At 39.7% G+C, this 12,054-nt stretch overlaps 1 protein-coding gene across 2 annotated transcripts; it reads right to left on the minus strand.

Annotated features, from left to right (window-relative positions):
• Nucleotides 1–139: 139 nt before the first annotated feature.
• On the minus strand, nt 140–11,138 carry popdc2 (popeye domain containing 2). 2 transcript variants are annotated; one of them, XM_067604322.1, is made up of 4 exons: nt 10,217–11,138; nt 7,499–7,607; nt 5,926–6,379; nt 140–1,620 (listed from the first exon to the last, which is right to left on the minus strand). In XM_067604322.1, exons 1-4 carry the CDS (start codon nt 10,708–10,710, stop codon nt 1,538–1,540), a joined length of 1,140 nt encoding a protein of 379 aa, XP_067460423.1. In that variant the 5' UTR covers nt 10,711–11,138; the 3' UTR covers nt 140–1,537. The 2 variants fall into 2 exon arrangements, with proteins under 2 accessions (XP_067460423.1, XP_067460421.1); XM_067604320.1 differs by having other exon boundaries at nt 5,785–6,379.
• Nucleotides 11,139–12,054: the final 916 nt, after the last annotated feature.

Genomic DNA, 12,054 nt, shown 5'->3' on the forward strand with positions numbered 1-12,054 from the left:
GTGTCCGGTGAGTGTAGTATACTGTAATAATAGATGTGGTCATGTGACACATATGACAGGAATTAGACAGTCACAGAAAACAAACTACATTTTCACTGCACACAGAGAGCTTTATGGAGAAATCTTGGCCCCATGAAAATACTTTTTAAAAACATTTTTATAACTTTGTATTAGTCCCATCTCTCAATTTTGGAAGTCAAAAACAGACAAATAACACAATTCACAGTATACAGGTGTGTATTAAATACTCAACTAGTTATAAAAATAGAAAAAAGAAACATGGTGCACAGGCATCCAATATATTGCCAAAGAAGAAGTGATACGTTGTCCTCCAGATGAATTTGGTATCATGCTCTGAAAATCAGTACAACAAGCTCACTTCCAACACAGCAGACATTTTTGACACTGAACCGAATCAAATCATGATGTATTCAGGTACACAAACTAAACATGCCCAACAAAATATGAAAGTGAAATAGATAAAAGCCAACTTGAGGTTTTGTATCCACAATGTTCCTCGACTAGTCTGTTAACTTATAACTAAATATTTTCCAGATCTTCAAAGGATTGATACAGACCTGTCCATTTTAATTATACCATATGTTCGTATGTGATATTTTTTATATTGAGTGCTGACCAAATCCTTCAAAACCAGTCAGATCCGGAAAATGTGTAAGTAACCCTCACTAAGTTCAATCAATGCACTTTGTAACACTGAGTAGTGATCTGTGAAACAAACATCAAAAGTCAAATTTAACATTAAATCATGTGAAGTCAAGTCCAAATCAAACAATCATAGTTCCAACATCAAATATAAGTGAGATGAAAGACAAATTCACCTGTTTCAGTATCATAGAATCTATTTTTATAACATAAAAGAACATTTCAGACATTTACTGTGCTGGTAAGTTACAAGGTGAAGCTGGGAATACTGCTGCCTCTCTTTCCCCCGTGTTCCAGTGCCAGTTAAGATAATGGATAATTATGATTTAAATTAGGGTTTGATGATTATTGACAGTTTATTACATGTTGGATACAGTACCTGCAAGTCAATATGTCCATTTTTAATAGAACAGCTGATGACAGCTACAGAAAAACATGTCATTCATTGATTCTCTCAATTGTTAAATTATACTTTGTGAATAATATCTTAATTTAAATGCTAAAATATCCAGGAGTTTCATTTAAATTGATAAATCTGTCTTAAACAGAATTTAAGTCCAATTTTAGAGCCCCATGATAAGCTAAATGTTGCTTCAGAGGTTTTAAATCCTGACAAGAAAAATATGTGGGCAAGTGATATATTGGCACCAAATATGTATAATAAAAATGTGTCAATATTGGCCTTGCAGCATTCAAACTGTAATTTAAATAGAGGGAAGGAAGATCAAAAGCTCTGCATGCTCAGACTGAAGATGTGAACTAAGGTGAGAACAAGCACAGGGAGCGAGGAGGAGACAGTGTCATAACAAGTGACATGTGACACCTTCATACTGCTATACTGTAAATTATATAGTGTTTCCAGGAGAGAGTGTTCTCACAGTTTGGGAGTGTCGGTGGGAGCCAGTGGCGCTCTGCCCCTTTGGAATCGAGGTGGTAGATTCCCGTCACTATCACCTCCTGTGAAGTGAAACATTAAAGCTTCTGTTAGTAATGAGATTATCATCTTTTCCAACATCTGACGTCCTGACAACACGACAGATGCGAAAACATTTGCGCTGCTGTGTCACACCAAACCACACAGAAACAGTAATATCACATAAAACCTTTGTCTGTTCAGCTAAATGCCCACTTATTCTCTTTATTCAAAACAGTGAAAAGTAAAATGCATCACTTCCTGTGTAAAGAGAGACTTTTTTATAAGAGCTACAAGAGAACACATGTTTAAAACAGCAAAAATATAAAATATTTCACCAACTGGTCAGAGGTTGAACCAACATTTGAATACATCTGGTATACATGTCACACATGTCATCAGTCTGTGCTGATCAGTATCTGAAAGTGGTTTCCGTTTGATTATAACAACATGTAACTTCCTTTTTTAGTGGAGCTGCTATACTTCCTCTTTTCCTTCCTTCTGTATTCAGCTACAAATAGTAATTTCCTACATTTCCCAGTATCATTTTACAGTAACGTATCAGTGAAAAGAGCATTAGCAGAGCACAATTTTCCTCTTAAGACATGTCTTGAGTCACTCCTGTGTGGAACACCTGTAGGCTCTGGTAGTATGTTTTTCCCTGCATTATGTATTTAGTACAGTTACACCCTACACACCAAATATCACATCAACTTTACATAACATGCTCTATTTTTAACTCCCTGCTGAGCTGCATTGCAGATATAAAATCCAGGATGGCAAAAAGCTTCATATAGCTAAACTGAGATAAAACTGAGGTCCTGTTCTTTGTTCCCTGCAGAATTTTAAAACACAACAGTGAATGTCCTTGTGCCTCTAAAACTGAATGTATACATCCATACAAGAAATCTCAGTGTTATCTTTGACTCTGCATGATTTATAATTTGATAAACAAATCAACTCCGTTGTCAGCACCAGTTTCCTCCATCTCAGATCACTTGCAAAACTAAAATAATTCCTGTCTGTTACGGATTTGGAGACTGTAGTTCTCTCTATGTAAGAATCAGTCAGTCAGCTTTATGTCACCTGCAGCAGGTTCAAAATGCAGCAGTGAGACTCTTCATTGGTACCAAAAAGAGAGACCACATCTCCCCTGTACTGGCCTCTCTTCACTGGTTACCAGTAAAATACAGAATTTATTTTAAGATTCTTTTATGTGTTTTTAAAGCACTGCATGGACCAGCACCAGCTTATCTTTCTGTACTCCCCATCCCCTATTCTACCCCCAGACCCTTCAGATCTGCTGACCAATCACTGCTCATCATTCCACGCTCCCAGTTAAAATCCAGAGGTGATCGGGCATTTTCCATTGTTGGCCCCAAACTGTGGAAGAGTTTGCCACTTATTATTAGATCCTCCCCCTCAGTCTCTTTTCTTTATCCTTTTAAAAGTCATTTTGATGACGTGACTAGTCACACTCAGCTTTATTTGTTCTCTGTGCAATGCTGCTGTGTTTTTATTATATTTATTATATCTAAATTTTAATTATTCTAATTAATTATTATTCTACATTGTATTCATCTTCTTTTGATCCTCAAAATTATGTCTGTGATTTTATTTGATTGTAATTATCATCTCTCTGTAAAGCACTTTGGTCAGTATTTGTTGTTTTAAATGTGTTCCATAAATAAACTGACTTGACTTGTATTTCACGTAAGTGATAAATCACATGAGCTGGCCAACTGAACATAGTGTAGCGTAGTCATCTGGCCTTGATGTCACATTCTATACATTTTGCTGGTCACCCACACACATCGACCAAAGTATGCGTTTGTTACAGTGTTTCAGAGAGGCTTTCTCTTCTAATATCCAACACTATTGGGACTTATTAAGGAAAGTGTTGGCTCCATGTTATGCAGATCTGTATGATTGCCCATCCACTAGATCAGGTCACATAAATCTCAACTGTCTCCACTGTCTGTGATAGATTTGACCTACTGCTACACCGCCGCCCTGCAACCCACACCAGACACTAACACCTCCTGTCCAGCTATGAAATGTGATCCTCCACCTGTGATTGGGCAAGGGCTGCTTTTAGGATGGTAGGAGAGCAGTCAGGGGGGAGGAGGGGGTTGGGTGGGAGAACAGATAAGCAGACAGATAGCCAAGGGGTGGTACATTGTGTTAATCCAATGTACCACCCCATGGCACAGATTTTTTTGGACAGCCCCTAAATTTCCAAGCTGTAATCCTCATCAGATAAGAACACAGCTGCTGCCCAGCCGACATCACCACTGCTCTCTCACATCAGTTACAGTATAAAAACCCCTTATTCACCACACACACACACACACTTACAACTACACACCACACCTGATTATTCTGAAACCGCATCAAGGCAACACCGTGCTCATTTACTGTTAAATTGTTTTCACTGAGCATCTGTGGAAGCTCCTGAGTGAACAAATTTAACTCTGCTACTGTACCAAAGATGGCTGTAAGCTTATGAGTGTCAGAGCCAAAGCAAACACTAATGCAGAGCAGCTGGCTGGGAGGGAATTTTAATCTTAAAGTATGGTTTGAAAATAGGATAATAATCCAGATATCCAGAGCTGAGAAGGCCGGCAGGGAAGAGTGTTGGCTGCCATTCAATGCTGATCTACTGCATCGAATAGTTTGATGGTTCTATACAAACAATGCAATCAAACTCTAATTTGAAAATGAACAATATATATATATATGTCCATTTGCAAATCCAAAAGACCAAACAGCCCGAGCATCAGATCCACCAAAGACAGATGAAGTGCAAAACAGCCAGAAAACCAAAAAACTCTATTAATCTGAGAATATTCCACAGCAGAGGTTTCCCCTCCCAGCTGAGGATATCTTATCAGAGCTGGGCGATAATTCAGTACAGTAATACTGTATATTGATCATATCTTAACATCTGTTTCCAAAATAATTAGCTGCAAGGTGATTGTAATTAAATATTTATAATAAAAAAGTTTTTGTTCTCCACATAGACCACAGTTAACTGCATTGACATAATTTTGGTCAGTTGAGAGAACAATTTCCCCAGAAGGTCCATTTAGTAGCAGTTCATAAAGCTTTTTAATGCGATCACATGATCTTCATCAGCAGATGGAATTTGCCCAGCTGTCACAGAATTGTAGATTTTTTTTTTTTTTCTGGGCATTTTAAGGACTTAAGGTCCATATGCTGATGAAGATCCTGTAATATGACTGGAAGCTCCAGAACAGCTGTTAAATAGACCTTGTGATGAGATTGTTTTCTCAACTGCTGGTTCCATGGTCAAGAATCGACTCTTAACATTATTCTGCCATTTGCTCTCTTGATTCGCTTATTTTGTCCACTTAATCCACTTTTGATATTTGGAGAAGCTGTAAACAGAGAATATTTGGAGCTTTTGCTTGAAAAATAGCTGTCAAATAAATATTGTTTATTTGGCCTGAGTTACTAATTACTTTTCAGATTAGAATTTAGAATAGAGTAGAGGAATAAAAAACATGTGACAAGCTTCTAAAATACAATGCATTGTTAAAGATTAAACCAGTGATAAATGGTTGATGGAAAAAGCGATAAATAAATCTCTGACTCTGCTTGTGTCTGCCTACACAAAAGCAGCCTTGTCATGTTTCATGAGGTCTATGAGTTGTTAGCAGTTCCAAAATAAAGAGATTTCCCCACTAAACTTGTCAGATGGTTTCATTTTGTCAGTTGTTTGAGACTCAAAGAAGTTAAACTCTCCAGTATTTCACAAGAAAGCAAAGATCAGACAAAAGTCAAAAAAGTGAATATAGCATTGTGTAGCAGAATCCCGTAAATCATCTTGTGACCCTTTGAAGGGTTTCGATCCTCAGTATGGGAACCACTGGATTAATATGTATATAAAGACAGGCCACGACAATAAAATGCTGCTTACACATTGTTTCATCAGTATTAATAATGCAATTTATTATGATATATAATATATTTTTGGTACTTTGAGCACATGTTGCTGATAATACCTCAATACTTTAACTTAAGTAGTTTTACTTGTAATTGAGTATTTTAATATTATATTGACTTTAGTTTCATCACTCAGCACTATCTCACTACAAAGCCGGGTTAGTAAGAACTGTGCACTGCAAGCCATCCATGCACACACACCACCCCCATGCCACTCTCCGCCCAGGTGAGGTACTTACATGTAGCTTAAGTGGTGACCCAGTGTGTTAGCTCCAGCACCCTGCCCTTCTACCTCAAATAATCCCTCTCACTGCCATAATCCGTTAAGGAGCCCGCCACATCAGCAAAGTCCTCCAGGACCAGGCTGGTGGAGTCCTCACCAGAGGGCAGCTCCGGGTCTGACGCCCAGGGGTGGTGGTAGCGGTCATGCTGGGGGGCCTGAGGTTCATCCAGGGCGGTCTTCCTTGGTCCCTGCAGGTGTGGTTGGAAGGGGTGAGACTGGTCTGGATCAGACTTCTGGTAGGCCGGAGCTTGGTCTTCAACCTGCTGTTGAGTTTGTTGCTCCTTTGTTGCGCCGCCGTCACTGCCGCTGCCGCCTTCGCTGCTCTGCGAGGCAGGGGCCAGCACGTGGTAGAGGCTGGGCAGGCGGATGTCCAAGAGCATGCCGCTCTTGATGAAGAGCTTGTTGTTGAGATTGTAGAGCTTCTCAGCGATGTCGTAGCCCAACATGACAGAGAACAGACGGGCGATATAGCGCTCCTTCGATATTAGCATGTAGAGGCGGCGGCGACGCCATGAGATGTAGCGAGAGTCTTCCTCTGCTGTCAGGGTCACCTGAAAGAAATGGGTGAATATCCACATGTTAATTTTAACTACCACAGGGACACCATGGGCAGATTTCCACTTTTTTCCTGGTCTATCCTAAATATAAATCAGTTCTCAATAATGTAATGTTAAAGGAATAGTTCAGCATTTTGGGAAATATACTTCGCTTTCTTAACAAGAGTTAGATGAGAATTTGCTTAGCTTAGCATAAAGACAGGAAGCAGAGGGAAACAGCGAGAACCTATAAATTTGTACAAATTAGTATGCTATATGTTATATATGTTATATCTCCCCAGATTCCAGTCTTTATGCTAAGCTAAGCTACTTGCCTGCTTGCTGTAGCTTCATGCAGGCAGACATGAGAGTGGTATTGATTTTTCATCTCTGGCAAGAAAGCAAATAAGCTTAGAATGTCAAATCATTCCTTGTATGAGAAACAGCAGCTATGTCCTCTTTAATATTAGGAGAAATATTTATTACATAAAACACAAATGCTAAGCTCCGCTGGCAGCAGCAAGGTAACGTGCAACAAAATGAACAAAGTTGCGATGTAGCTACAAGTCATGGGCAGACAGTGTATTGAGTAATGACCACACCAGTGTCTAAACAAACAAAAGTGACATTTGTTCATATGCTGTGCAGCTAAGCAGCTAATTTGCTGGGTTGCTAATTGACTTCAGTGGTGCACTTTTACCCAATGAAGACATTGGAGTCAAATTTACCAATATGGACAATATACTACCACATTTCAATATACTTGCTCTGTTAATTAATTTTCCTAAGCCTTTCTATCTGTTGCAACTGTGAATGTTTGTTTTGTTTCCACTTTAATTGAACTAATCAAAAGCAACAGGATATGTGAAAGACAAGAGGACAACTACTTTCCCCTGTTCAGCTTATCAGTCAGATGCTGACTCAGATAGTAGGCAACAAAAGACAACATGATATCCATGTCTGGTTTCTTGTTCCAAATCCTGTGACAATGACAGCACTCCAAGTTAACCTCACATTTTACAACCACATTTTGGACTTCCTGCCTCACGTCCGCTGGTTAAAATTACTTTAATAAAACATTAACACAAACTAGATTTGTGTCTCCTGAAGTGCACTGCATGTCAAGTCCTGTACCTGAAACTTTCCCTCCTCATTTGGCCTGAGAGACTCCCACTCTGGAGAGTCCAGGAACTGGTGGCGGTAGATATAATGCAGGAACTGGCCCTCCAAAGATACATTGATCCTGAGAGAGACAGAGAGAGAGAGAGAGATACAAGGTTAAAAAGAGAGACAGGGATTAGAGAGTGATAATGAGAGCAGAGAGAGAGCTGGAGGTCACTTTGCAGGGCCAGTCTAAAGACCTTGGAAATACAGTACATATTAGCATAATTATCTCTGCCAGGGCAGCTATGGATAGACTGAAGAGTATAAAGTTACTTAAACAGTACATACACAGAACATTTCTCACATAATGCTTAGTTACTTTCACTGTCATGAAAAAAAAAACTTCCACAGAGTGAAATAATCCAGCACATTACATATTAAGCCTTCACTGGATGACATCAAAGTTTCTGTTTTATTCTTAATTCCGTGTGAGTTGAATGTTGTCATATCACTGCTGCAAACGTTCCTCATATCAGGCTGACATCCACAGACAGAAATAGAAGTCTTTTTCAGGAAATAATTCTTCAAAAACTCTATTCTCTCCTGAACATCATTGTCACCAAGTCTTTGTGTGCCTTTGTCATCCAGAACAGCAGCTAACTTCAAGGTAGGACTCACAGTTACAGTTGCAAAAGTTAAAACTATTAAATAGAATGAATAAAAATAGAATTACAAATGTCAATCACTATAAAAATGTTTGAGAAAATCAAATATACATATTATGACCAGTCATAAAAAAGCACTATGTTGTAGATGTGTTTATTTAGACCCTTCATAACAGTGGTTGTTTATTATCGACTATTTTGCTGTGTATTGTAGTATTAATGTCCCCTGTGAGGCACTTACACAAGCAGGGTTAGGGAGTTCCACTGGGGAGTCCCATGCTAAAAATGTCACTGCACTACTAGTACTGTAATTTGTGCCACATACTAAATGGCCAAATGTATGTGGACACCCCTGTCTTTTTGTATAGGGCTGCTTTTCCTGGTCTGGGCTATAGGCTCCTTAGTTCAAATGAAGGGAAATCTTACAGTATGAAGGTGGCTGAATAGGAGTAAATCCCTGCAGCCAAGTTCCAAAACTGCCTTCTCAGAAGAGTCGAGGCTGTTATAACAGCAGATTAATGGTCTTAGAATTAGATGCTCCAACAATCACATGTTTGAGTGTCATATGGTGTTAACCTTTAGATCTAAGAATAATGTATTTACAGTCTGACAGACAGCTTAAAAAGAGTAAACAATTATTTAAAATGACAAACTAAATTCATTAATCCACCACTTGAACTTTTACATTCCAAATTTGGCCCATACACTCAGAGCCTTCAGCCAACATTTAATTCAAGAGAAGAGGAGCAGTCAGCGTCCACTCCTGTCCCAAGTACAAAGATATCATTTAACCAGTTGGCACTTTGCAGAGGGACGGCACAGTGGTGAGTCACAGACAAAAATACTCTGTTGTTTACAACATTTCTCTCGTGTAGACTCCAACACTGTGAGATCTAATGCAGCTCTACTTTGAGGATGTTTGGATGAAGGGGATAGATTTCCTGTGGTGGTTACACACTGTCAACAGCATGAAAGAATCAACAATAGGAATATGGTTTTGGAATTGTACGTTTAAAGATGATATTTCTTAATAACAATGTATGTAAGTTTTTCCATCACTATAACACATAATATTGTTTATGGTAAAACTAAGTCATTGTCTTCTCTTTCTCCTGAATTCAGTCATACTTAAACCTAATAAAGTCTGTCCAATAAATGAAATGCCAAATAAATGAAAAAACTGAAAAGTTATGTTATACCTATAACCTTCTGGGTCACAAAACTCCCAAACCACACAGGAGGTGCAGACACATAGAGCAAGAGGAAACAACAACACAAATACCTGAACAAGAATAGTCCTGAAATAAATACCACTTCGAGAAGCTTGTCATTTTTGTTGAGACTGTGTCAGAGAAGTGTTGGTCAGCTGTGGAAAGTAAGGAGTATATACTGTACTTCTTGGGGTCGATTGTAGTGATGAATCCACATAGAATAATCACCTGACTTTTCCCGCCATTTCCCTCAACTCTACGGATCCAGCCAAAGCAACTTTACTGTTTTGGTTCAGTGTCCCCGCTCTCATCCGCGTTATTTCCGACTGAAACAGGCAACTGCTTTCAGGAAAAAGTCACTAAACTGACTGTGCACTATCTGCCCAGCACCAAACAACAAAGTTAGCGACTAGCTAGCTGAACATAGTGGAGCACTTTGCAGCTAAAGAGCCAGAAATATTCCTCAGGAGATGGTGGAGACCAAAAAATGAGCTAAAAGAGAGTGCATATTCTTAACATTCATCAAGTGGCCAGAAACATGACTCCAAATGAATGTTGCTCTGTCTGCTGAATGTGTAAATAAGAACCCATTGGCTAACATGTTCACCATATCAACATAAAAGGTGATATGTCAGTGTTGTGTTTACAGTTTGTTTCTGGTGTCACCAAGTGGCCAAAAAATCAATTAATGTAGGTTTGAGTAACATTTTGAATGCAGGACTGTATTTTTATATTGTGGTACTGCAACTTTAACTGAACTAAGTGTGTTGGTTCTAGTCAGTGGAGACAGTTACGGGTGGATTGCATTATGTTGTACAGGTGTGTAGATGTACACACACACACACACACACACAGACACACACACTCCCCACCTCCCGGACAGCAGAAAGGAGAGCTGGTCGATGGGCGTCTTGCCCTCCACAGCGTACGTCTGCCCTGCCTTCAGCTCCACCACCCTGTTCTCAAAGGCACTTGCAATCTCCTTGAACACCTCAATGGGTACGCCCAGCGGCAGGTAGACAGACTGGTAGAGGGAGGACAGCTCCTCGTTGGGCAGGCCTTGCTGATGCAGCCGGTAAAGGAGGTGGCAGATCTGAACCAAGCAGGCACTGAGCAGAAGCAGGTTCCAGGTGAAGATGTCCAGGCCACACATCGTCAGCCAACCCCACAGGGTCAGGCACACGAAGGAGGGCGTGAGGAAGCCAAAGATGAAGAGGCATCCATATGCCCCACTGCCTCCCATGTAGCCCAGGAACAGGATGCTGTTGCCCAAGTGGTAGATGGCTCCCTCTGTGTTGTTGCTCCAGCCATCGCACATTGGGCCAAAGAGCAAGCTGTCCAGCAGAGTCGAGTTGTATCCACTCATGTTGGAAACTCCTCAAATGACAGGCTCAAGAGAGGCTCTAGGTGTACAAAATAAACAAAGTCAAAAGGCACCGTCAAGACTTCTTATCCACAGAAATGTGTTATTTCTGTCTAATCAACTGTTAGATGTTTTTGTTTGAATCACAGCTTGATCAAAAAATAAACAGCTGATACTGGCCAAAAATGTCACAAGTAAATGTTTGTTCCCTTGGCGAGCAGTGGAAAATTCTTCAATGTGAAGAAGTTCTCACGGCTCTATTTGCTATAGAAACACAGCTGGAATGGGTTTCTTCTTCTTCTCTCATTATGCGTCCCTTCCTCTCTCCTCTGGCTTCTCGCCCCGTCTTTCCCCTCTGTGTCTTCCTGTCGTCTCTATTGCTGCTCTTTTTCTGTCTATTTCTCTCACCCACCGGCCTGTACTGGGGAGCTAACAGCTGGAAGAGAAGGGATAAGGGAGGGGGGCGTTGATAGAGCCCTAGAAGGATAACCATGTTTGGAATTGAAACCCAAGGAGGAAAGAGTGGCGGACAGAAAGCAGGCCTGCTACTTAACATAACAGAAAGAGAGAGTGAGGCAGGAAATGGGAGGGAGAAGAGGGACTATGACAAATATATTGAAGAGACTGTGCTTTACAGTGTCACACACTTTAAAAAAAAAAAAAAAAAAAAGTTCCTCCAGAGATTCACCTCAGTTCTTCCACCCAAAGTTCATGAATCCAGTTTACTTCCAAGAGAGCAGCCCCACTGCTACATATTTAGAGACACTGAAATAAGTGGGATGACAGTGCAGGTCAGATTTCAGGTATGAACACCCACCACCTCACATATCCAGCTGTCCTACCAGCCAGCTCACAATTCACAGCCCACAGGAACGAGTCCATCTCATTAGATATCTCCCTTCTCGTTTCTTTCCTTTTCTTGTTACTGCAAAAAACACAAACACAGAACAGCAGAATAATAGAATATATGCTGTCAAAATAAACTAATAAGAAAAAAAATGACCCTGAATAGAAAAAAAACAAACGTATGTATCTAGAAGTCAAAGATCTATAGTTGCACAATTAAGGACGTGTACTATATTCCTTATTCACCAATTGAGGTTGGTAGATGTGTGTATGTATATTTTTCACTCACTTAGAATATATATTTTTACTTACTGTTGTTTTATTGTAAAAATGTATTTATATCATTAATGATCACCTGTCACTGGTATTTACTCTTACCTTCTATCTTTTTTTATTGTAATGTACCATAAACACCAGGAAAAAATCCTTGTATGTGCAATAAACCTGGCAATAAACCTGTTTCTTATTTTTATATTAAATTTTTCATAAAACAATAGACTT

This window comes from Thunnus thynnus, chromosome 11 (genome assembly GCF_963924715.1).
Source record: "Thunnus thynnus chromosome 11, fThuThy2.1, whole genome shotgun sequence".
Lineage (NCBI taxonomy): Eukaryota > Metazoa > Chordata > Actinopteri > Scombriformes > Scombridae > Thunnus > Thunnus thynnus.

What these genes read in the sequence shown, in the direction of transcription:
- popdc2 (XM_067604320.1), bottom strand. Translation starts at nt 10,710, where the DNA reads ATGAGTGGATACAACTCGACTCTGCTGGACAGCTTGCTCTTTGGCCCA. An exon ending in TCCTTTCTGCTGTCCGGGAG is followed by an intron (nt 7,608 to 10,216) that starts GTGGGGAGTGTG and finishes TGTCTCTCTCAG; the next exon opens with GATCAATGTATCTTTGGAGG. An exon ending in ATGAGGAGGGAAAGTTTCAG is followed by an intron (nt 6,380 to 7,498) that starts GTACAGGACTTG and finishes CATTTCTTTCAG; the next exon opens with GTGACCCTGACAGCAGAGGA.